Source organism: Vicugna pacos, chromosome X (assembly GCF_048564905.1).
Source record: "Vicugna pacos chromosome X, VicPac4, whole genome shotgun sequence".
NCBI classification, from domain to species: Eukaryota; Metazoa; Chordata; class Mammalia; order Artiodactyla; family Camelidae; genus Vicugna; species Vicugna pacos.
Genome location: NC_133023.1, coordinates 84,094,365 through 84,121,440, shown reverse-complemented (window position 1 = coordinate 84,121,440; position 27,076 = coordinate 84,094,365). Strand labels below are relative to the sequence as shown.

Sequence of the window (27,076 nt, the reverse complement as noted above, 5' to 3'; positions counted from 1 at the left end):
CTTCTGATAATAGGGGAGACAGGATTTACAGGCATAAAATAACTGAATAATTCAGGATAGTAGAAAATATATGGGGATATGCATTATGACTGCTCCTTGAGGGCTTTTATAGTCAAGGAGATCTTTATAGAGAAAATGGCTGCTGAAAAATGGACGGCATCTCATTAACTGTAAGCAACAGGAATAAAATCTCATTGATTTTAAGCAGAAAAGAAATTTATTAAAAAGATGTTGGGACATGTGCATACCCGCTCTTCCCCAGTCCTATTCCCAGGAAACAGATGACCCCGTATCTCAAGGCAGCCAGTATTCCCAGTGGCTTCAAATTTGGTGCCAAGAAACCCAGGCATCTGTGTTGACCTATGAGCACATGTAAAGAGACCTTCCCCACTTTTTAATTTTTTTTAATACACATACTAGCTTTCAGCAACTCTGCACAGGTGGTCACTTCCACGTTGGCCCATCTTGTGACCTCCTCGCCTTGAGCCTACAATTTCACTCCTAGATACATATCAAACCAGCACACATACACGTGTTCACCAATGAGTCCATCTGTAATAGAACCAAACTGGAAACTATCCAAATGTCCATCAGCAGTAGCATAGACAAGTGGTGCAGTATTTACCCACTGACAGAAGGCTATACAGACAGTGAGAAATGACAAACTGCAACCACACACAGCAACATGGATGAATCTCACAGATGTAATATTGAGTGAAAGAAGCCAGCTACAAAAGAGAATAGTGAATGATTTCATTTACATCAAGTTGAAAACCAGGCAAAACTGATCTATACTGTTAGAGTCAGGATGGTGGCTGCCCTTGAAAGGGAATTAGTAACTGGAGGAGGGAACAAGGGGACTTTGGGGAGTTCTTGGAGTGTTCTGTTTCCTGACGTAAGTCGGTTCATTTTGTGAAAATTCTTTGATTTGTATACTTTGTGCATTTTTCCCTTTTACATGTATGCTGTGTACTTTTCTGTATGTATGTTACACATCAATAAAGTTTTACTTTATTAAAGAATGTACATTAGGTACCTCAGAATTACCGGGGCTCTTAACTATATATTGCAAAGCCTAGTTTGATACCCCAAATCTCACTACTGAACTGCACTACCACCGCCAAGCAGTAAACTGTATCCTGCACCCCTGGCCACTGCCGCTAGCTTGCTGCCCTTGTTGCCTGGGAGCCTGATCCTGCTGTAGCTGCTTCCACCTGAGGGTGATAACTCATCCCGGCCTCCATTTCGCTGCCCTGTTCCAAATCTGGAGTGGATGCCCTTATTAGATGGAGCCTAACACAAGTGCCCGTCCTTGCCTCAAGGGAGGCTGGGAAAGCAAATATCCAACATTTTCAACTGTTCTAGCAGATGCTGATATCTGCCAGAAATTGTTAAAAAAAAAAAGGCAGAGTAGGGGGTTCTGTTTTACATTTGGGGGCAGCCAAAAAGAGTGAAATCCCTCCTGAGGCAAACATTTAGGTCATAGAAGAAAGCCAGTTTCAAGCGTAGGAACAAGAGAAGCCTGGGGTAGAGGTTGATGAGAGCTTGGGAATGGGTCCAGTGGAACAAGTTTAACCAGATTAAAGGGTGTGTTCTGGGAGTGTGGCTTGAGAGAAGTTGAAGGAATAGGGTGGGACAAAGATTAAGGATTACTTTGAAAGTCAGGCACAGGAATTTAAATTTAATGTGGGAATTTGGGAGCCAGGAAAAGGTTTTGAACAAGCAAGTGTCCTGAGAGGAAGAGGTATTTGAGGACCATTAACCCGACAGCACCTCTAGGGGCGGCTGAAGGCCTCTGTAGTAAGTTAAGGGTGAGGTGGTGGATTGGGAGTAGAAATAAAAGGCAAAGACTAGGTTTAAGAGGGAATTTGAAGGAACAAAGTCAATAGGACTTCACGAGGAGGATGAAGTAGAAGCTAATTCCCAAAACCTTGTGAGCCCAAGTGGCTGTTCGAGGCCTGCCTGTCCTTCAGAGCTACTGAGGCTGCGGAGGGGACCAGTTTGGAGGAAGTCAAAGAATGAATTTTAGTTTTGGGATTGTCGAATTTGAGGTGATAGGCATTGAGTAAAAGTGGTCTCTGTGCAATCGCAGATGGAGATGGAGGAGTGGAGGAAGCTCCAAAAGGCCTAGCTCTTACAGGGAGAAGGGCTGGGAAGGCTCTAGAACAGAAGGTGCTGGGCCCTCAGGGCGTTTCTCAGGCCTCATTTATAGGCTGGCAGGTAGGCTGTGCTACTTAATGTCCTGGTGACTTTGAACCACAGCCTGTGCCTTCTGCTCCGTGAAGCTGACCCCCCCCACCTCACACTGATACTCTCCCTGTTTTCCACTGTTTTCTTCCTGTTACTCTAGTATCTTTGGAAGGGAAATGATTAATGCCTGCCAGGCTTCTCTCTGTGTTTTCTAATAGTTTTGAATGCTTTGAATGCAAGGAGGATATGTTAAAGCCAAGGCCCTTCGACCAGACCAAGAGGGATGGCATACAGAAAGCAGGCCTCTGGTTGATTAGAAAAAATATAAGCTGCAGATCTCAGCACCGCTCCAGGGTAGCCGGGGACCAGTGATGACAGCTCTATTCTACATGGTACTTAGATGTGGGGTAGAATGGCTGGAAAGCCTACCGAGGCTTCCCAAGGCCCTTTCAAGCCTCGGCCGATACATCCAGGCACTGTCAGTCACCACGAGCTCCGTCTAGCATATGAGACTCAGGCCTGGCGAGGCAGCCGGTTCTCCGGAGCATGACGGCGGCTTTTGTGTACGGCTTGAAAGCTGTTGCTGAGGCATGCCTTCTTGGTATTCCTCTTAGGACTTGATTCTCTGTAGTCTGTAGCATGTCCCTGCTTGTAGGTGACGCTGGAGTGCTCAGATATCATTCAGGGACACACAGCTCTCTTAACAGGAAACAGCTCACCCCTTGGGTGGGGTGTGAGGCAGTGAGAAAATCCTCAGGTGGCTGCTCGTCATTTATGCTGCTCTTGTGTTTGCTGCTGTATCGTATTTTGAGTCCTGGGGCTCTTCCGTGTAATAGGTTATGTCCCTGTGCTTAACCTAGTGTAGAAGATCAGAGTCAAGTTAGCTGAAAAGTCCCAAGACTTTTCTGTCCCTGAAAAGTTTGTCTGCTAAGAGAGAGGGAGCAGGTTGAGAATGTAGGAAGTGACTTTCAGCCCATCTCAAAAGATTAATTAGCCATTCTATCAGTTGGATTTTTAAATGAAACAAAAATGATGTACGTGGCATTTATAAAAATCAACCTTTTGCTTATGGCTCTAATAGCCTTCACAACACTTCCTTTGGTCACATGGTACACACGCTTAGAAAGATTTATCTCACATCTAATTCACGTCAGAATAAAATTGTTTGTCAAGACATCTGAGTGTCATAGGTCATGTAGCTTGTGACAGGATTTAAAGCAACAAGACCACAGAAATAGATCTTTCATATTTTTTGCAGAGAAAATGCCACCAGCTGACTTCAGAGAAGCAGGAGTTTAACACCCCTCCCACAACTTCCCCTTAACCTCATTTACCTTAAAAAATGAAAATCCTAACAAGTAAACTATAATTGCCTAAAACAAAACTAGCAAGGCACAGATGAGTGTGGAAATGATTACTAGGAGGTAGAAGGCAAATGGCACCAGTCCATGCCATTACCTAAACATCCTAGGTTGAGTAACCCTTCCTTTGGGGTGGGGTAGGTGACTTTTATCAACAGGATTCTGATAAAAGATCAAACCAGTCACCAAGGTAGATACCATATGTGTTAAATATACTTTTGTTTCATTTTAGAGCCGGTTGAACTTCAGTAGTAGACAGAGCTTGTTTTTAGTTTATATTGTAGTCCAATTTAAAAATCTTAATCTTTTCATCTTTCTTTACTGAGTTATAGTCGGTTTACAATGCTTTGTCAATTTCTGGCATATAGCACAATTAAAAACCTTAATCTTTTTACTAAATCTAGGAGCTGTCTCATCTTATGCATTGGAACTTAATTTGACCAATTCGGAAAAAGCCACTTGCCTTTATGCAAAATGGCAGATGAATTTCACAATACGCTATGAGACCACAAACAAAACTTTTGTAAGTATTTTTTTTCTCTGAGTTTTATATAGTAGGAATTGAATTCTACTCTTTTTCATCCTTTTCCATACATTTAAACAAATAAGATTTCATATGTTAACTGACTTAACATGTAAATTCTGTGAAGCTATTTTAACATGTACACCTAAAAGTATTCTATTTAGTGTTGGAATGAGTATTTTAATTCATCAGTTCCTTGGAGTTTATTTGTAGTTGGTTAAGGGCATATAATCTGAAGACTGGTGTTTCAGGTCTAACTACTTCTATAATGTTTTAAACATGTACTAACATCAAAGCTTGCCCTTGTTAAAAATAGCTTGCCATTAAAAAATCTCCTTTGAGGGGGCGTGCATAGCTCAGTGGTAGAGCGCATGCTTAGCATGCATGAGGTCCTGGGTTCAATCCTCAGTACCTCCATTAAAAGAAAAATCTCCTTTTTGGGGGGTGTATCTTTCAATCCTTTCACCTGTTTTTCTTTTGGTTGAAGTCCTGCCTGCTTAAAGCCTGATTGAAAAGGAATCAGCTTAACAGAAGTTCAGGCCAGTTTTCCTTTTCCTTTTAGATGTGCATAAATTTGTTCAGAGGGACTGGTGTGTGGTTGAAGAATCTGAGACTGGTCAGCGCAGACAGAGGGCAGCCTGGCAGCGTGTGTGTGCGTGTGTGAGTGAAATAGTCTTGAAGTGGCATCCCCTGTGGAAATGCTTGTGCACATTGCTGCCTGTTTGTGCCTTACCCCCTAACTTCTTTTTCTTTTAGAAAACTGTAACCATTTCAGACCATGGTACTGCCACATATAACGGAAGCTTCTGTGGGGATGACCACAATGGTCCCAAAATCGCTGTGCAGTTTGGATCCGGTTTTTCCTGGACTGTGAATTTTACAAAGGAGCTGTCTGCTTATTCAATTGACAGCATCTTCTTTTCCTACAACACTAATGATAGCACAACATTTCCTGATGCTAAAGAAAAAGGTAACTTTAAGAATTGGATTGTGTTGTGTTCTCTTGTTCTTTATTAATAATAAAAATGTAAATCATTTAAAGACCATCTTTTTTACACATCCATCTTCCTAACTAGAATAGAGATGTCATATCTTTGTATCCTCTTGCACAGCATAGTGTTTGGCACAGTGATGATATTGGCTGTCACTGCCAGGTGCTTTACTCTGTACCAGATGGTACCCTAAGTATGTTGCCAGCAGAATCTCAATCCTTAACAGCAAGTAGATATTATCTCAGTTTTACAGGTAAAGGGAATGAGGCTTGATGAGATTTGATGTCTTTCCCAAAAGTCACACAAGCGAGTAAGTGGGTGAGCTGGTGTTTGAAGCAGTCTGTTGAGCTTGTAGGGTCCATGCACTTAACGATTATTATTTATTATCATTTATTTCATCCAATAGTGGGCACTCAACAAGTATTGAATGAATGAGAAAATCCTTTAGTAATAACTGTTTTAAATGTGTACAAGTTTAGTAGCCTGAGACCAGCAGAAATGCTTCATCTTCATATCTTTTTTACCATTTAGATAGGATTTTGACTGAAAAGTGAAAAAAGGTAAGATGGCTGAAGTAGACATTTGCTGCTATTTTGAAACAGTTTTACATCACAGTGAACTTGGGAAGGCATTGGCAATTATGCCATTCTTTTAACTACTGGAACTGAAATGTGTATTAAAATATTTTGAGATATGGATAATGGAGGTTTCAATTTTGTTAGGGATATAATTCTCTCCTTTCTTCCCGCCCCACTGAGATTGGATTATGAACATGGTGTTTGTAGTAGCTTAGCATTTCTCACAGTTACTATTTCATTCTGACTCCAGACTCACAGGTAGCTGGCCTTTAGTTTCCTGAACTGGGGGATGAGGGACTCATTTGGATTTATGGATATCAAAAGATCATATTTTAAAGACCCAGTAGTGAATGAGCTCATGTAAAATTTGGCAGGTGTCACCGAGACTTGAAAAATCAAATCCTAGATCCTCTTACAAATCCTAGTTTTCCTTTTACTGATCTCTTAGTTTGAGAGGATAGCTAAAACAAGTGTGTTATTGGCTATCTTGTATATTAAGCTTTCTGCCCTATATTTTCTTTCAGAACTAGTGTTAAGATTTGCCCCTGGAGGGAGAAGGTATATCTCTGTGGTAGAGCACATGCTTAGCATGCACAAGTCGTAGGTTCCATCCCCAGTACCTCCATTAAAAATAAATTAATTAATTAGACCTAATTACCTCCCCCTTGCTGCCCCCAAAAAAGAAAAAAAATGCCCTTTTAACTTTCAAGGAGCTTAAAAACTAGTTGGAGAGACAAAGTGAAGATGTTTCCCTGAGCTATATGGAAAAATTGGAAAGCATTAAGATCAATGTGAAGTTGTTGTTTGTGTTTTGGGGGTGGAGGGTTCATAAGTCTTTTCTGACAATGTGAGGAAAGCTCTAGACACCCCCCTCTCAAAATACAGAGTAAACTTTGCATATGGTACATAGCCCCTGAGCCCATCTGTGGATGCCTGTAGACAGGTGGTCCTGATGAGGAACAGAGGTCAGCGTGCATCAGAGGAGTGAGAAAGCTTGGTGTGAGAAGGACCTGAGCTGAAAGTAGACCCAATGGTAGAATTTGAGTAAGCGGAGAATTTTGGGCAGAATATTTCCAGCAGGGGGAAGCATAGTATGTGCAGCAGTAATTGGAGAGCTGCCCAATTAAAACAGAGGCTGTGTGCGTAGTAGAAGGAAGATCAAGCTGGCTAGGTGCAGTGGGTCTAAATTATAGGGGGCCTTGGAAGCCAAGGAAAGGCATTTAGCTTGATGGGATAGGCACTGGGGAACCATTTTAGGTTTTAAAGCAGGAGAATGATATCTCAGGAGCAGACAGTAGTTTATAAAGAATGTTCTGCAGGATTAATTTGTAAGTGAGGAGACTTCAGGCAGAGATGCCAGTGTTAAGAGGCTGTTATAGGAACCCGGGGATGATGTAACGAGTACCTGGACCAAGGGGGGTGGCAGTAAAAGCAGATGAGGTTTAATCTGAATGGTTTGATTGAAAAACTGTGGGCTCTGAAATGGTAACACCTGTATCTCCCTCCTTTTTAACAGGGGAAGATGCAATTTTATTACTAACTTCTCTGTAATATTTGAGATTTAAAATGGTTTCCTTAAATGGACTGTTGACAGGTTTTGAAATAATTTAGTGTTTTATTTTTAGGCATCTGATAATTGAAGTGACTTTGAAGCTGCTGTTTTCTATAAAAAACTTTTTTCATGATTAAATTACAGAAAAGGACAGAATAATATAATAGATCCACACATGTACCCATTACCCAGAACTAATTAATGCCATTTTTCCCATAGTTGCCTCATCTTTTTTGATATCTGTATATATATATATATATTTATTGAATGCCTCATCTTTTTATTTAAAGAAATAGAACCTTACAGATGCCCTCAGTTTCCTTTGTACCCACTCCCCAGAGCCATTTTCCTCCCTGCCTCCTGAGAGGAAATCACTCTTGGGAATTTGGGGCATAGCCTTATATTTGACTATGTATATGTTCATAAACAACACATTGTTTAAAAAATGACATAGCTTTATGTGTAACTCCAGTATGTCTACAACTTGTTTTTGCACTCACTTTAAAAAAATTAATTAATTAATTTTATTTTGTAGGGAGGTAGTTAGGCTTTTTTTTTAATGGAGGTGCTGGGGATTAAACCCAGGACCTTGTGCATGCTAGTCACACACTCTACCCCCTGAGCTATACCCATCCCTTGCATTCATTTGTTTTTGAGATCTGTCTATATTCAGCCAGTTCCTGTATCTATTTACTTATGTTGACAGTGAGAGACAGTATTGGAGAAAAATATTCCAGTTCACTGGTTAGGAAAAAATTGTTTTCCCCTTTGGCCAGTAGGGGGTGCCAAGGCAGCAGAAGTTAGCTGCCTTGCTACATGATGGAAAGGCACAGAAGGCAGCTTATATTAAGGACCTTGAATACCTTCCTTCCTTGCTGTTTCTCCAAAAGGAACTAAAGCCATTTGGGTGGAAAAGTGTGATCTTACCCTTTTGAAGTTTCACTCATGGATTATTATAATAACTCTGTACAGAATGGCGGCAACTTACTGCTTTCACATTCTGACGATTTCCTGAATTGGAATAGTCTTTAAATTCTATCCAGAAAGAGGTTCCAAAAAGTCATTTTAGTTACTGTAAGTTACATTGGGATAGTAGCACAAAAATAAGGATTTACTATAAAATCCTTGAATATTCCATCTCTCTTCCTTGCTTCGTCAGTATTGATTTTACCTCAGATATGTGCTTTCTTCACATTTGGCCTCTTTGCTGTCTTTCTGCTGCCCCTCACTGTCTTGATTTAGGCAACCCCTACTCACTTTCCACCTTAACCAAGCCCCTCAGCCTTCTAACTAGTTTTCCTCTTAAGTAACTTTCCTTAAAAGTTTTCTACTCTGCCTGTCCTCTACAATTTTGCCATCTTCCTTAAAATAAATGATGTGTTATTTCCAGCTTTAAAAACTGAAGCGAACCTTCCATTGCTAAGAAAATCAAGCCCAGACTGTCCTTAGATCATAGAAGATGCATCAGTATGTGACCACCTGCAACTCACCTTTCCTTCCTAATCCCCATTACGTCTTTCCTCTTACTATCTATGTTTCAGCCATAGTGAATTTGTCAGTCCCTGAACAGGTCTTGTCCTTTGTCACTTCAGGGATGGGATGGGGTCAGGCAGACAGAAGAAATGAAAATCCAATGTGTATTTTTATATGATCACATCCCTCTTACCTTCTTGGAAACAGCTATTGTTAATCTTGTTTTACAGAAGTTTTTACTATTTATGACCGTGTGACGTTCCCAATTCCATTGAATGACATCTTTAGATGCAATAGTTTATCAACTATAGAACAGAATAATGTTGTCCAGCACTACTGGGATGTTCATGTACAAGCTTTTGTCCAAAACGGCACAGTGAGCACAAAAGGTGAGTACTTAAAGTGGATATTTCGATGCATGGGTCCTAAGTTAAGATTACAGTATACCGGGTAGCTTTAGTTGAAATTGTTATCTCAGAGCATTTGTATGTTAAGATTTACACTGGACTATAAAGTTTTTATAAATAACAGCAATTCTTATTCTTGTGGAACTTGCAGTTTTAAGTTTCTCATGTACATGTGTTGGGAGAGTCTTTTAAAATGCTCTACCTGTCGAATTTTCAGCTGATAAAACTTAATCATTGTTTGAGCAAATCCTCAAAGAACATTTGATCCTTTTTAGCTTTTGAAGATCCAAGACAAAAGCTTAGAAATTGGATTTCTGTGTTCTAATCTTGACTTTTATAAATTGATTTTATAACTTGTATATGGCTTCATGAAAATAAACAATAATTTCTCATTGAGTTCTGAAAAGCTACCAGCACTTCCTGAGAAGAGGTTGAAATGCCTGTGATTTGCTGTAAGGGTAACACAGGTAAAAGGTTTATTTGTGTTTACATCCCTCAATGATTTCTAAACTATTTTCAGGGAAACACTCTCCCTCCTTAGAGTGGTTGTATGTGGGAAAGGAGAGGGCAGGCCTAGGTAGGAGTGAAATGTTTTCAAACTTTAATCTGATTTTCACCTCAAGAGGCAGGTGATTTTTTGAGGAACAAAAGGACTCAAGGGTCTGAAAAGATGCGTGTGTGGCCGTGTGTGAGTAGGTGCAGCATTTGTACGTGTTGGGAGCCTATCAGCCGTGTCATAACTCTTCACATTGTCTACATATGAAGCAGCGGTTTGAGAACCTCTTCCCTGAATACAACCCTTTTGGTCTTCAATTTTGAGAAATATTTCGCTCTTCCCTGGCTTTATGAATTAAGAAAAAGTTTACTGTAGCTTATTTTGTTCTTTGTCTCAGAATTTCTGTGTGATAAAGATAAAACTGCAACCACAGTGGTGCCCGTCATTCCCACCACTGCGCCAGCTCCTACCACAACACCCACTCCAAAGGAAAAACCCGAGGTTGGATCCTATGCAGTGAAGAATAGCAATGGTACCTGTCTTCTGGCTACCATGGGGCTGCAACTGAACATTACTCAAGATAAGGTATAGTTGCCTATTTTTATTGATACATTCTTTTTAAAATTTTTATGTATTTATTACTTCTTTTTATTGAAGTATAGTTGATTTGCAATGTTGTGTTAGCTTCTCGTGTACAGCATAGTGATTCAGTCATACATATGTATATATACATATTCTTTTTCATTGTAGGTTATTACAAGATATTGTATATAGTTCCCTGTGGAATCAGAGATTTTAAAGAATAGATTTGATCTAAGGCTAGGAGGTAGAGTTGGAGCCCAGATATAAAATAAAGACTCATTTATTGATACATTCTTTTTATATCTCCTTTCAAATGTAGTGGGTCCAACCTTCAGCCCAAGAGTAGTGTTATTAGAATGATGCAGAATTAAATAGAGATTTGATGTTGACTTGTAGAGTTTTGATTAGTTAGGAGTTACTATAACCATGAAGAGTTAATGTTGCTATCAAGGCATTGTCTTGGCCAGCAGGAAACCTAGCAGTTTAAAGGGCTCTTGGGGGCTTAGATTCTGTCTGCCATCAGTAGATCAGAATCTAAGTGGTTGATCTTTATTTCAGTTAGTTTAAAATATAAACTTTTATCTGAACCACACTGTAGGTTGTATGGAACAGTGCCACTGTTTCTCTAGCTATTTGCTGGCTTGAATGGTATGGCTGGATAGATAGGTAATAGATGTGAGTACACGATGGCACTTCTGGTTGCAATGCTTCACTGAGACCACAGAGGTCGTGCTGACCAACCAACCTCATTTCCAGAGTCCTGCGACTTAAGCCAGACAGATGGCTTTTGTGCTCCATTAAAAATGTGTTCTTTTTTGGCTCATTATTTGAGGAAGCTTCCCTCTTGTCTTCTTTTTTTTAAAAAAAAAGTCTTCTGAGTCATAGCTTGGGGGCCTGTGCCAACTCTGAAAGTAAGACATCATACGCTTATATCCATGTCCAGACACAAGGTGTTTTGTTCACTGTGAAGTTGGTGTTATTAGAATATAAGCTTTTGCTGTAGATTTTTTAGTTCATCCGTGTCTTTCTCCCCTCTTCTCCTAAAGGTTGCTTCAGTTTTTAACATCAATCCCAATACAACAGACGTGACTGGCAGCTGCCACCCTCAAACTGCTCTACTTAGGCTGAATGGCAGCAACATCAAGTATCTTGACTTTGTCTTTGCTGTGGTGAGTAACAAATTTATCTAAAATTAGGTTCATTCTCTTAGAAACACATCTGAAAGTCTAAAAGGGTGTGTGTATTGATGGGGATATTCACCATTTTCACCATATTTTCCATTTCAACACTACTTAAAAGTGTAGTCCATTGATCCCTGTTAATCCCTCAGGGTCACCTTGATTTCTGTGGGCTGGACTTTTACATTAATGTTCACCAAAAACAGCTATTCTGCTGTTAATATAGACATTAGGGTGGGAGCAAGAATTAACCTATATCAAAAAATTGTCTAGTCTATCCATGTAGATATATGTAATAAGAAAATATATATATAAAAGATACAAAGTAATTTCCATAATATTTTCTCTATTATTGGTTAGAAAATTCTCATGTTTGTCTATTATAATATTTTAGGCTTTTGGGGAGGCTACACTGCTTGTAATAGTATCAGTCATCATGATAGTTAGCTTTCGTTGAGTACTTGCTATATGTACAGGGCTCTGGGTAAGTAAGGACTTTACAGGCTTTAAGTCAAGGCGGTATATAATGGCAGCATTCAGGTTTTTGTTGCTCATGCTTCTATTGGGGGCTGAACCCTGAATAGAAGTTTCTAGGTTAAGCACGTGGGTTCTACTTCTTACTAGCATAAATTAATCATCAGGGGCCTTTAATTCTACCTTCTCAAGAAACAATTGTTATTCCTATAATTTTTGAAGGGGGTGTGTGTGTGTGTGTGTGTGTACACGTTATAGCAAATGGGAATGGGAAAGAGGGGCTAGCCATCAATGAGGGAAAAGGGTCAACCACCAGTAGTTCTCAAACTAAGAGCTATTGTATATGTGGATAAAACAACTGTTCTGCTTTTAAATCAGATTACTCCATCTAGGGATGGGGAAACATTCTCAACATGTGATACATAAAAAGTTAGGTATGTATTTGTTTCATGTCAAAACTTGGTAAACTTGGTATCATGTTGAAACTTGGAGTCTAAAGCCTTTTTTATTTTGGAATATATGCTGACTAATTGAGGATTATATTTTAGAAAGGTTTACAAAAAACCTCCCTTTCCCAGCACTCAAATAACTCTTCTGTTATAGTATATATATGATCAGTGAATTGCTATTTTTTAAATGACCACTGAATTACTATTAAAAAAATGGTTAAGCTTGTCATCTTGAGTGTGGTAAGAGGAGGCTTCCCGTGTTATCACACACAGATTATATTATAGTCAATAAGAATGAAGAAAGTAATATTTTAGATTCATTCCCTTTTGAGTGGTTGAGTTTGATCTTTCTAGCTGAAATAGGATCCTAAAATGAACATGGTTTCTTCTGGCTCTAATGGGAAAATATGTAATATTTAATAATTATGTCACTTAATTGCCCAGCAGACAATTCTAAAATGTAATCCAGAGTAGTGACATTTTAACCATGCTACAGGCACTGTGAAAAATCAAGAAACACCTGCAATGTTACCAGAGTTAAGTGGGGCCCATCTCACCTTCAACCCTATCATGAGAGATGTGTCTAAGGATAATTTATTGAATTCGGTGTACAAATATAGGATGCTATGGTGGGATACAAAGAAGAAGGCCTGTATTCTTAAGATGCCCATAGTTTATTTAGTGGTAAAGATAGCAATATAGAAAAGATCACTGGTTCTGTGGAAGGCATTGAATGCCATGCTGGCTTTTGGATTTGATTCTGTGGGCAGTTAGAGGACTGTGGAAGGTCCATGCAAAGTGGGATGAGTGCCAGACCAGAGAATACAAAGCACTATGGGAGTGTAGAGGAAGGAACAGTTAATTCTGGCTGGAGGAGAGGCAGGAGGGTTTAACAGAAGAGATGGCATTTGAACTGGACCTTCAAGGATGGGTCAGATTTGTACACATGGGGGATAAGGAGAGTAAGTGAAAAAGTACAAGCTATCCCTGGATACACAGTCAAGACCAGGCTGGAGAATGAGACGTGTGGCACGTGTAGTGAAAGGTAAGTGTGAAAGAGTAGTTCGGACAAATTGTGGAGAGCCTTGAATGCCGAGCTGAGGAGAGATGTGTTGAGGTTGTCGAGTCCTCCTCAATGCTTTCTCCTGAAATTGTTTTTAGTCTGCCCCCTCGTTTTTATTCTCTACTGATTCCAGCCTGCATTCCCTCTTACCTGGAGGGTTCAGATAGCCTCCTAAGTAGTCCCACCTCTTCCTCCCTCCCCCCATGTGCTTCTGCGTTGGCTTACCTTCCTGCAACACAGCCCTTCCTCAGAAACCTTCAGTGATTCTGTTTTGCCCTCAAGAAAACCTACATTCCCTGGCAGGATAGATCAAGCCTGTCCCCACCTCACCCCACCCCCCATGCAACGTAACCTGCATATCCAGCTTTTTTGACTCCGTTCCCTTCTCAAGAATCTCATGCTTCCCTCACTCCGTTCCCTGTGCACATCAGCGAGGTAGGAGAGCCTAGTGGTAGCCAGTGCCTGCGCTCTGCAGCCAGACTCCTGGGTTCGGATCCCAGCTCACTGACTGCTACTAACTAGATAGCCTTGGCGAGGTTGCTTAACACCACCTCCATACTTTGATTACTGCATCTCAAAATGGGTGTTGTAATTATTCAGTGAAGCCTCATAGGTCAAGTCTTAAGGTCAGCACTTGGCACTTGGTGAGTTCTAAAATGCTAGAGTACTCGTGCTGAGGCTTAGTTTTGACTACCTTCCCTCGTGCCGTTGCCTTCTCAAACACGCCTTCCTGCTTGTCTCTTAATTGAATCTTACTCAGTGCAAATGGCCCATCCCTAAGCTTGTATTATTACTTCTGCTCCTCCCCTACTAGGAAGTAATTTCTCTCCTTTTAATTTTCGTAACTTATCCCTTTCTTTTTTTTAATATAGTTCATTATATATGTATTTATCTTTTACCTGGCAGATGGCAAACACGGGGGCAGGATCCAGGCTCATTTGGCTAGCTCCCTGGAACACTTAGATATGTTACCTTGTTCATACTGAGTTCTGAAATAATTAGAACGACTAGCTGATCAGATGAGTGCTTCAGAAAGATAAGAGCAGGGAAGGAAAGATCCGAGTTGGAGAGGCTGAAAGACGTGGGGCCCCGGGAAGAGGCTGTTGTAATCCAGGCTGGAGGTTATGGAGAGGGCTCAGAAAGTGACAGGGAGAACAGAATGGAGGGAGTGAATTACTGAGGTCCTAAGGACCACATGAGTACACCTGCTCCAAAAGTTGGAAACAAAATGCAGAGCAAAAGGGTTTCTGTCGCATTTTGAGTCCCTTTCCATTGGCTGCAGTTATTCTGCTGGCCCAGGTCTAATGCATGGTTTTGCCTTCTGCGTGATAGGATTTGCCTGCTTTTCCTCTATAGATATTAACTGTACCTGTAGACAGTTGTGCTGTGTCGATTAACTGGAAGCTCTTTTTCACACAGAAAAATGAAAACCGATTCTATCTGAAGGAAGTGAGTGTCAGCATGTACTTGGTTAATGGCTCTGGTAAGCAAAACCTTCGGCTCAGGAAGAAGGGTATGGGTTACACTGAAGGAATGGCAACTGTTACTGTCTTATTACCAAATAGTACCTTATTTAATGGAACGGAAGCTTCTGTGTGAGAACTGGACTTTGACCATAACTTAAAACCAGTAACTTAGAACTATAGCATTCTATCTTTTGCAGTATCTCATATTTTCAAAGCAGGATAGATAAGAGTTAAGGATGTGACTGGGTTTTAGACTACAGAAACACCTATAGAAAGATAGGGAACCCAGTGATCTTAAGGATTGCTTTTTGGATAGGGTAGGCCCTGTACCCCAGGTTTCCATACTTCACTGAAAAATCCTGAGGACTGTCCCACTTTTATGTTGACAGGATAAGCAGTTACTAACATGTGTTTTTTTTTCTTTAAAGTTTTCAGCATTACAAATAACAACCTCAGCTACTGGGATGCCCCCCTGGGAAGCTCTTATATGTGCAACAAAGAGCAGACTGTTTCAGTGTCTGGAACATTTCAGATAAATACCTTTGATCTAAGGGTTCAACCTTTCAGTGTGATGGAAGGAAAGTATTCTACAGGTAAGAATCAAGCAAGGTTTATTAATAATTTATGTTCTTATCGTAACTGCTAGGTGGCTTTTCCTTTGAGTCATGGAAATTTAATCATCAAATTGGAGAAATATGAATTCACCTCTCGACACGGTTGTAGAGTTCTCATAGCCTTGAGCAAGTTTGTGTAACTCTATATTTGGCTCATCATTTTGCTCAGATTAGGGTTTTTTCTTTTTTTTTCTTTTTTTTTTTTTGGTGATCTGAAAACCTTTGCAACAAAGTTCTTAAAGCTAAAAACTGATAGGAGCTTTAAGTGATCTTGACTGAATGTACAGATGCTCCTCTGGGTTTTAGTTTGTGGGAAGGATGGCACTTCGGGGCAGCAGTTTTTGAGCATCTTGCATATGCCTTCTTGGGGCCATCTTCTGTCTGGGAACATTTTCATACCCAAATTAAAGCAGTTTGGTTGTATTTTAAGACAAAAGATTGCGGTAGGTAAGCCTCAGATATATTGATCTATGTTTTGGCCAGCCGGCATCATCTGGAGAGTTTGAAAAGCGTGTGCCAGTGTGAATGAGGTGTTTTGAAGGTCTACTCAGAGTTAATGGTGGTATTTATCAGATATTTAGTGAAACTTTTGGAAAGGGCTCATTACAGTGTATTTATATGAATATGAAAGATGCATTTGGCATTACAAGATTAAAATTTGCACAAAGAAGAAAAAGTACATAAAATTCTCTAATTGACTTTCCTTTTAAACCAATTACTTAAAATTGAGGGTTTGTGGAACACAGCTCGGCTGAGCAGAGCCGCTCCAGTTGTCCACATCCTTTTTAACAATTAATTCTATGGTTTAGAAGGAATTGTGGAAGCTGAGTTTAAAAGTGAATGTGCTGTGACCTGTTGAACTGTTTTGTGGTGGTGCTGAATACCTAGCCTGACTTGGTTTGGCGCAAGTAAATCCGGCTCTTCACCTTACCATTCTTGTGACTAGAGAGGTTAATCACAGTTTAAAAATACTTTCAAGAATTCACTCTCCCTTTTGTCAGTTTTGCTTATGGACTTCCATTATTTTGATTCTTTAGTAGTTTTATTTTTGAGTCTTTATCTAGCTCCCTTACATCATTACCCTAATTTTAGGTCCAGATTTGTGTTTAGAATTTAAAATCATTTGCAGTGTAAAATGAGCTCAAGCCTGTTTATCTAGTCAGCTGTGATAGAGATGACCTGTGTTTCTCCTCTAATTTGAAACTTTGGTGTTTATGTTCATAGTATTAAAAATGTCACCCAGAGGAGTAGACAACATTTAATACTGATAACAAATGCGTAATCTATTTGTGGAGCCAGGTTCCTGACTGTGGGTACCTATAAATACAACACACTGGTTAAACTTGACTATACAGGAAGAGGAAAGAGATTTTCAGTAAGGTCAAAGAGTGTTGATTAGATTTTACTGGATCAGACTACTCTGGAAATAGAAAAAAAAAAATCCCCTGTGGGTTGCCAGCCCTGAGCAGATTGACAAATGTAGTAAACACACTCAAATTAGTAAGGACTCCCAGTTTCTTGACTTTTGCAGCCACTAAAATCATATATATATTGGAAGTCAGGAATCTGCAAATTGTTTTTGTAAAGGCCCAGACAGCCAGTTAAGTGTGTTGAGTTTGGAGGCCATATTGTCTGTCACAGCTATTCAGCTCTGCTGTGAAAACAGCCATAGGCAATAAATATGAGTGTGGCCATGTTTCAATAAAGCTTGATTTATGGATATTGAAACTTGAATTTCATGTAATTCTTATGAGTCACAAAATCTTGTTTTTTTCTGATCATTTAAAAATGTTCAAAAGGCATTTTTAGCCCTTGGGACAGATTTGGCCCATGGGCTATATTATAGTTTGCCAACTCTGCTCTAAAGGATTCCAGAGCCAGCCTGGTTGTTTAATCCCATGATTAAACCTTCCTAATCTTCTCTCAGTTTCCCAAAAGACATTTACTCTACCACAAAGAGTCAAGTCTGCCTATGTAGAAATCTAGCTAGATTAGCTCTCTTCATTTCTGTTTAACACTCCTGTTTTGGAAAGCACTTGGATATAAACAAAGAAACAGACACACGTGTATGCGTTTTACTCGTAGATGTGAGTATGTATTCATAGATATGAATATCCCTAGACACACATACATGAATGAAAGGACATAAGTTTAGGATTTTAATTCTAGAATAATCCATAACTTGAAGTAGCTTTATCATTGAAGTATACCTGTCTTAATTACTTAAAGTTGATCTTATAAGAGCATTTCTGACTTTTTAAATCAACATTTTTTACTTGTGGACATCATTTTTTATTATACTCATTATTTGTTACACACTTTTTCTCACTTACAGCCCAAGAGTGTTCGCTGGATGATGACACCATTCTAATACCAATTATAGTTGGTGCTGGCCTTTCAGGCTTGATTATCGTTATAGTGATTGCTTACCTAATTGGCAGAAGAAAAAGTTATGCTGGATATCAGACTCTGTAACACTAATCCACACGTGACTCTGTTATAAAACAATGAAGCAAGTACAAGTTCCAACATGCAATACTGTTCAATCTAAGGTGTATTTAGTTGCAGTTCTGATCTTAGAACAGATAGTATGGAGGATTTCAAACTTAGATAGATGGAAATACCCCAAACCGATAAAATCCATATTAGTCACATGATCTTGGTTTTCCCAATGAAGGAATTTAAAACTTATTTCTGTAGCAAAAAATATGTGCAAAAATCACGTGGCTTATAAATTCTATTTTATTCTGAATTAGTATTTCAGTCTTTTCATTTTAGATATTCTAACTAGAAAGACACAGTTTAGGAAAAAGTTTTTAAAAAGAGATCCCTGTCCTCCCTTCATGTAGTTGAATTGAGACAACACATTCTGCAGTGGATTTGTACTTGCTCCTTTTGCATTTTTTGGTGATTTTGTTTGCAGGTTAACTTAGCTGCTTTGGCTTTGCTGCATATTTGACTATGAGAGATTATACCAGTAGATTTGAACAGGGTCTAGTATTTTTCTGTTCTTAGCAATGAATGCTTTCCTACTGCCTTTTGAATAGATTTGTATTTAATGTGGCTGTAGTGACAAAAGATACAAGAGCTTTTTAAATTTTAGAATAGATGCTAATCTTATTGTTTAATCCTTTTCATAAAAAAACTGGATGTTTCAGTCTTTCAAATTGTAAGACACAAGACTATTCCAACTGGGCATTTCAATGCATTTTCTCTAGATGCTTTAGAGATAATTGCTAGGCAGTGCCAATTTAGGGCATTAGTCTTTTGTACCCATAAATTGGCCTCTACATGCAGTGCTAAAACTAATGTAGATTTCTTTTTAGCCCTTCTAGTATCCTTGTTGGTGGTAGATTGTTTTATTCTTTTCTTTTTGTTTCCTTAAAGAAGAAATGCCAGTATGTCCTAGAACCTAAATACGGAAGTGCACTTACACTTAGAAAGTAACTTGCACCTAACCCGAAAGTCTTGGTCTTCTCTTAGTTCATTAGGAACCTGTTCTGTGTTTCTAGCTTGCATTGATTGCTACAACATTTACTAATTTGGCGTTTACACCTACATAGTTCTATACTAATCAAAACTTACATTATTATTGTTCATTATGGTAGAATCATTAATTCATGTACTTTGTGTTCACTTTTATGCTCTGGGGAGATGCGCCAATTGTCCATTTACTCTGCACCACCTGATGTTTATATGAGAAAGCAAAACATTTCAGCTTGATGGCTAACACATCAAGTATTTCTTGCTGCTTCTAGGAGATTTGTTTTTTGCGGCTTTTTGGTATTAGGATGGCTGAGCAAGTATTAAAACATCGTTAATATGCAGCCATATATGGAAGGTTCCATGTTTTGGAGGGTGGGAGATTATGTCTCCCCCCATTTACTAGAAAATGAGATATCTGGATTCCAAAATATTATTTATGTTGAATTAATTTGGTAATCTAGCAATACAGACACACACAGAGGCAACTGCATGTTAGCATGTGTACGTCTATAACTATCTTTCGAGTTATATTGGCATGATAAATGTTTTCTTCCACTTAAATTTGCTCTCTGTTTAGAGTAGCCTGAAAATAGTCCTGGCTCAGAATCGGACTTCTGACTAGCCCCTCTCTTAAAGCTACATTTAGCTGCACTGCCAGCTTAAGGCACTTTTTAAAGGCTAAGTAGAAATCTGATTTTTAAAAATTATTTTTTATTTAAATAGTATTTTAGTGTAAGATTGTTAACCTTATAAGAAAGGATAATGCTTACAAGAATATGAGCCCTAGATATTTCTCATGAGTCAAAACAAAGCAGCAGCTTTTTTAAAAAAATAAAAATTGGAAGCACAAGTGGGTGGCACTGGCTTAACGCTGTTAATGTTTCTAAAAGTTTCTACATTTAGATTATATATCTGATTCAAATTAAAATACCTCTAATTAGCACTGTTTTATAGAAAATCTGACTTCATTGAATATTTTTGTATTTTACATGGGCCAGTTTACATACTGTCATTTACACTGTTATTTCCTATAGCCATGTGTTCTTTGTACCTTTTGTAGTTTTATTTGTTTTATTGGGTTTACACCTCAATGGTCTAACACTCTATTTGGTTCTGGGTGTTTTTCATGTGTTAGCATTTGTATAAAGAAACTGGTCCATGTAAATACTTCTCATGTTTTTTTCTGCAAATGTTTAAACCACTAGTTGATGTATGGTATTTCTCTTTAGATATTTGCCTGTCCATTTGCTCAAAATATTGCTTCTAAAACAATAAAGTTTCTTTTATTTCTTAAGAAAATTTGCTCACATTTTTTTCCAGTTGGTTAAAGTCTAGATTTTATATACTATATAATGGCAATTTCTTCCAAAAGGAAAAACTTAAGAAATGCTTAGAAGTAGAACTAAATTATTTCCAGAATGATCCATGTATTACTGTGTGGAAGAGTGGTCCCATAGATCGGTCCCTTTTGATGCTGGGGTGGCTATAGAGTAAGAAACACAGGAAGCTAGTTACAAAAATTCAAATTTCAAGCTCCATTCCTAGAGGATTTAGTTTAGCAGGTCTGGAATGAGATTGTGTATGTGTGTGTGTGTGAGTGTGTAAGCTTCCCAGGTGAATCTGATGTGTAGCTAATTAGGAAACCAGTGATCTAGAATATTTATTTCATAGTAAAAGCGGCAGAGTATCTCTATACACTTTTCTCAACTCCTAAGCTGAGGCTGATACTGAATATCTGTATGTAGCAGCTGTACATTGCAGCCACACAAACCGAGCTCTTGATCTGAACCAAAATAGGATTGTGTGTAATCTTTCTCTCAGATCACCCTAAAATGCTTTTGAACCTTCCAATTTCCAGATAGCTTCCCAACCCACTTTCATATATCACACACAAAAAATCTTAGCAGCCTGGCTAGTAACTTTCCTCTGGATGACCCAGTTAAGCCATGTGACTGCCAGTTAATCATCATAGCTCCCAGCTCTACCGGCTGAGTTGCCATGTGACCTTGTTCAAGCCACTCAACTTCAGAGGTCTCAGTTTTTTCATCTGGGGACTGAGGACTTTAAAGTCCTGTTACTCTTACTTCTTTGAATGATAGGTTGTTTTGTTTTGTTTTGTTTTTGAAGTATAGTCAGTTTACAATGTTGTGTCAATTTCTGGTGTACAGCACAATTCTTCAGCCATATACGAATATACATACATTCATTTTCATAATCTTTTTCACCGTGAGCTACTACAAGATAGTGAGTATGTTTCCCTGTGCTATACAGTTTAAACTTGTTTATTTTATATATACCAGTCAGTATTGAGTGATAGTTTTCATTTCAATGATGATAAATCTAGAAAGAATCTGGTAAGAAGCCACTTGTTAGGTATCAAGAACATATTTACATACAGTGTAAAGCACACCATCTGAAGTTTCTTGCAGTTTTTAGGAGGAATTCTTGTAAGACTCAGCTATTTTTAAGATTATAGCATTTTATCTGTTTAGTTGGGTAGACAGTGTTACATTGTCTTGGGCTCATTTCTCTCACTACCTGTCTCCTGAGCTTTTATCATGGTAGCTAACTTTCTGCATCATTAATTGCCATATCTTGTTTTTGAAACTAGTGTAGACATGTTTGAAGCTAGTACAGAATAGCTTCAAGTATCTTTTAAGAGTTATGTAATGTACTTCAGTTTGACTATAGATAAAAGGTGTTTAATAAAATGCCACATAAGAATGTGCTTCTTAATACTGATTCTTCCAAAGAGAAATTTAGATACACTGGTTTTAAGGAAGGGTTTCCTTTATATTTTATAAATGTGTATCTTAGCTTTCCAATTCTCACACTGAAAATCATATTTGAAAAGTTTCTGAACTAACAGAAAATTGAAGATTAACAGAATTTTAAAAATCTACATGAACCTTTTCATTGAAATTTCAGTGGCTGTGAAACTTTATCTTTTAAAAATGTCACTGTTTCTGTGACTATTAAACTCTTCTACAAATAGACTTCATTATGGTCTCAAGTGTACATTAGGCAAATAGGTCAAAATGACTTACAGAATGAGGTTTTCTTTCAGGATGTGATCCTATTCAAATTATTGTTTTACCCAAATTTCCATTACCTAAAGAATTTTTAAAGGTTAATAAATTAATAAAATCAATAGTTGTTATAAATTAATACTTCAGATGCTAATTGAGAGCATTTTAAGTAAGTGACAGAATCTAGAAAGATCTTTGTATTAGCAGAATTGCCTTTTTGATCTACTCTGGTAATATTTGTCTTGCACAAAAGCCTTATTGGCAGTATTCATGAGAGTCATTTCAGTACTAGGTCAAAAACCCAATTTGAGAAAGAGAGGACTTTGAATTCATTGCCAGAATAAGAAATTAATCTACTAATGAATTTTTAAAAAACCAAGTTATATTAAATCCAAGGCATAATACTTTATGGTTCATGTCACCTGATAGTTTATATGCTGGGTGGTAATTTGGGAAGTTGAAGGGGAGAAGCTACCTGGGTGCTCTTAACACCGTATATTCACAAGTCACATCTGGCAACCTCAGCTATCTGGATTTTTAACAGAACCAAGAAGCAAGTAAAAAAGACCATTGAGATGGCAGCCAGAGTCAATGTCTCATAAAATACATAAACTCCAGGGTTGCATCTTGTTCCCCGTTATTGCCTCAGAGGCTAGCAAAAGACTGGCACGTTTCTTACATGCAAGCACAATCAGATTTGCCTTGCAGCTATTCATTTTAATTTTCGGCAAATTCTGATAAGCTTAATTATCTGATTTATCAGTCCCTGGTAAATTGAAAGCCAGGAGAAGCAATAAGAGGCAAGGAAATGGAAAATAGTGAGAAGTGATGGTTCAACACCCTCGCTGCCTTCTTCCCCCTCTGCAAACGTATCTCCATCTGCACTATTCCTTTCTTCTCCAGTCTCAGTAGGTTTTCTTTTCCTGGCCAGTGCTTCTGGAATCCCATTTCTCCTACCTCCTAGGAGACTGTACCATTCAGCATCTTCAGCCTATAAAATGCTCCTGCTCTTTTCCCTCATCCTTTTCCACCTGAAGATAGTCTTTCTTGACAGTACATCCCACTTCTAACTATCTACCGTTTGTCCTTCTAAACTGTTCCCCATTCCAAGTTCTTGAGCTCCTAACCAGTCACTTCCCATTCACTCCTAAACCTGTAGCAATTTGACTCCCAGCTCCCCACCCTCCATATTGCTAGATCCAATGGACATTTCTCTGGTGTCTCTAATGTTTAGCACTATTCTCCCACGCTAATTGAAACTGTTTCCTTCCTTGGCTTCTGTGGCACTATTTTCTACCTGCCTTTCCTAATTTTTTTCCTTCCTTTATTCTTCAAATATTGGTATTCCCAAGGGTTTTGTCTCTGGGCCTCTTACTATTCCATCTGCCCTTGCTGAGAAATATCTTTGTTCTGGTTTGAAATATCACTTATGTACATCAACTACTTGGTTGGGACAGAGGTATCTTAAACTCAGCAGATCTAAAACTGCATGTCTTCCTCTTCCACATATCCCTCTCCACCCTCCCCCGACACAAAAAATTTTTAAATTAAATTGAAAAGAACTAACCCATACAAACAAAAGTAACTACAAACCTGAAATGTGTGCATTCCTCCTGTGTTCCCTATCACGAATGGCACCAGCATCTATATGACCACTCAAGCATGGGATTGGAGGCCATTCTATTATCTCCTCCTACCACACCCCCTACATCCATTTGGTCAATTCTGTCTTCTAATTGGATCTCTAGTCAGTCCCTTCTGCGTCTGCACTTCATTAATCTAGTTCAGGACCATATTACTGGTCATCTGGCTTCTAGCAATAGAGGCGCTTCCTAACTTAATACCTCCAATCTTCCATCTGCCATAACTTCTGACAAAAATACCCTGCTTAAAATTCTGTCGCTTTTTTTTTTTGCCATCAGTATAACACCAAACTACCTTGAGCATACAATGCCTTTGTGAGCTGATCCTAGTACCCGTTTCCTGCCTCTTTTCCAATAGTACCTTTTGATCCATTGTTTTAGCTATGACAACCTGCTTGCGTTTCCCCCGAAGTGCTATGTTTTCTGACCCTCCATATTTTTGTCTGTGCTGTTTTCTATACCTGGAAGCCCATTTCCTGCATGATTAATTTGGTTAATTCCTATTCATTCTTAAAAACTCAGCTCCAGTGGCACCTCTTTCAAACTACGTCTTGTGTAACAAGGCTGAGTTGTGTGCCTCTGAAATACTACCATGACACTGTGTGTTGCCTTCCCCCATTATAGCACATTTTGAAATTAAAACCGCTGATTTCTTGTCTGATTCTTACACTAGACTGAACAGCTTAAGGCAAACAGTTATGCAATCAGGGCCAGTTTGTATCTTTTCCTACTATTAAATGACCCCCATATTGCTGTGCATTGAGTTCTTATATCTGCTTTGTATGGTTGTTCATTAATGCTTCACAGTCTGCAGTGTTCCAGGCACTGTGCTGCTTCCACATCTTTACCCTTTGCCTCTGAAAGCTCACAGCTTGATCATCAAGGAAAGTCTAATTGTATTTCTCCATTATCTTCTGTTTAAGAAATCGGAGAAGTATGCGATCACTATATATCTTTCATCCAAAACGACTGCATTTGGTGGGGGTACTTTAAAGTGCATGATTTGGTTGTTTGGAAAGTCACTTCTGTGGACCATCTCATTTGCTGGTATCAATGCCAGTGATTTGTTGCCTTGGTATAAAAAAACAAAATATATGTCTTGGGAAGTACTATCATTTTAACTTAAAATGTACAGATTTGACATTTTGTCACTGTTTCTGTTCTCAATTGTCCTTTCTCCACATCTAGCTCAAGACTGCAGTGCAGATGACGACAACTTCCTTGTGCCCATAGCTGTGGGAGCAGCCTTGGCAGGAGTGCTTATTCTAGTGTTGCTGGCTTACTTTATTGGTCTCAAGCGCCATCATGCTGGATATGAGCAGTTTTAGAACCTGCAATCTGATTGATTATATAAAAATACATGCACATAACAAGATTTTCTTGCCTTTCAGTTTTGAAACACTTTGTTCTTTAAGATGGATATATTGAAACATTAATTCAAATCAGTCCCAGCATTTTGGGATAATTCTTCATTAATAAAAACTGTCAATAGAACAGCTTAAAATTTTAAAAAATGTTGTGTTTACTGGTCCTGAAGACAAACTTGTTAAAAAGAACATCGGTGTGCAATGTTTTAAGATCTGTCATAAGAAGCCTTGGCCAAATTTTGATTCTAACCTAAGATACCTTAAACTTATTAACATGGCCATTATGAGGATAAAATATGTAGTTGTCTCTTAATGGAATTAATAAATATTGTTTCACTACCGGTGTTCTGTTTCAATGTATAAGAACTATCCTGATTTAAACTCATCATAGTGCCTTTGCATCTAGTTCATTAAATAAATATTGATGTGGTCTAAATGCCCATCAGCTATGCTTAAACTTGGTTTTTAGTTGAATGTCCTCAGGACCATCAGCATTTTTTAGCTTACGTGACTTTGGCTGATTTCTCAAGTTACAAATAAATTCAGTATCTTAGGCTTGTGATTTTTCCCTAGGTAAAAAACAGACCCAAGAGGCCACAACAGAACTTAAACTGGCTTCAGTTTTAAAAAGTATTTCTTTTTCAGCAAAAGACTGAAAAGGTTCAAGCATGTTTAACCATTTGCCTTTTTTTTTCCCTTATGTTTTTCTCTTCCTTGGATGCCTGATTAGCATTGAAAGATAGAAATATTCTATGAACTAATTAGGAGAGATTGTGTTGTGTTTCTCTACCTCGTATTGTTGATCTCTAGAGCATTAAAATCTATTTAGTGTTGTCATCAGACTAGTACTTATGAAATGTAAGCTAACAGCAATCTCAGAAGGGAGGCAGTGAAGCGTAGCAACTAGGCTCTTGCTTTTGCCAGGATGGCCCCTGTGGGGCAGAGCATAGATGGGGGTGTAGAGAGAAGCTGTTGGCATTAAAATGAACTTGATAATCAGCCCCTATTGAAGCATGCTCCGTGTTAAAAGTGCAGCACAGATGTTGACTATAGAGACAAATAAGAAGGAAGCTTAATCAATAGACTTAAGGAGACTTTCACATTGAAGTGATTATTTTATTAATTCATTCTATGTATATATTGGCTTGTTCAGAGTTTCTGTAACTCACTGATTACAGTATTTTGGTACCCAGATGTCAGTCTCTGAAAGCTTTCAGTAAAACAGTAAATATTTCAATAAAAGCTAATGTCATTACTGAAATTCATGATGTATACTCAGAACCTTAGCAACTTTTTTTTAATGAATGACAAAATTGCAAGAGGAGGAAAAAATAAAATTAGAGTAAAAAATGCAAGTTATTATTCAATCATAAATCACACCAAACATCACATTTTGTTAATTGCATTAGACTTATGCTGGAAAGGAGCTTAAAGATTATTTACTCTAACCCCATAATTTTTACAGAAAGAAGAGTGACTTCACTGCGGTTACATATCTAGTGGGCAACAAAACCATTATTAGCATTTTGATAAAAATTGTCCCAATGAAACCTAGTCACTCAGTAGTAAAACTAGTTTAAGCTTGAAACTGTGAGGTCGGAATTGGGCACTTTGAGTTCCTGCACTAAGTACTACTTCAATAAATGACACATCATACCAACTTTGTTTGCTTAAGTATTTTTAAAAGTACTGAATATTGGCTTTTTCAGTGGCTCCTATTTTGATCTGTTTGCTACTTCAAAACCTGAACCTTGGATGGGATCAAAAACATGGGAGATATGCATCACATACGTTAGAAATAAAGTTGTTTTGAATCCTCAGATATCTTATAATATAGGTATTATTATCCCCCTTTTACAGATGAGGAAAATGAAGCCCAGTTAATACCTTGACCAAGGCCCATTAGCTAGTAATTGAAAGAGTCAAGATTCAAATTCAGTTCTGTCTGAATCCAGAGCTCAAAATCGACATTGCACGTGCACACCGCCTTCCTGGTGGTCCAGTGGAGTGGACTGCAATGTCCACTGAACTTTGCTATTATCTGCCCAGGCCACTATTCAGCTGAAAAGAATTATATATAACCTGATAGCTACCTAATACTTGTGTGGAAAAATTATACTGCATTTTCTTGATCCTAAATCCTTTTTAACTTA

At 38.4% G+C, this 27,076-nt stretch overlaps 1 protein-coding gene across 2 annotated transcripts in view; it reads left to right on the top strand.

Annotated features, from left to right (window-relative positions):
- LAMP2 (lysosomal associated membrane protein 2) overlaps positions 1 to 25,262 on the top strand; it is a 31,526-nt gene extending 6,264 nt beyond the window's left edge. The window contains exons 2-9 of one of the 2 annotated variants that reach the window (XM_006215896.4): positions 3,956 to 4,074; positions 4,831 to 5,044; positions 8,900 to 9,058; positions 9,970 to 10,157; positions 11,201 to 11,323; positions 14,738 to 14,801; positions 15,213 to 15,377; positions 24,745 to 25,262. In XM_006215896.4, the coding sequence (XP_006215958.1) occupies positions 3,956 to 4,074; positions 4,831 to 5,044; positions 8,900 to 9,058; positions 9,970 to 10,157; positions 11,201 to 11,323; positions 14,738 to 14,801; positions 15,213 to 15,377; positions 24,745 to 24,884 (1,172 nt within the window). In that variant the 3' untranslated portion in view covers positions 24,885 to 25,262. Of the gene's footprint in view, positions 1 to 3,955; positions 4,075 to 4,830; positions 5,045 to 8,899; positions 9,059 to 9,969; positions 10,158 to 11,200; positions 11,324 to 14,737; positions 14,802 to 15,212; positions 15,378 to 17,733; positions 18,108 to 24,744 lie in introns of those variants that run through there. The other variant, XM_006215897.4, reaches the window with a different exon arrangement.
- Positions 25,263 to 27,076: the final 1,814 nt, after the last annotated feature.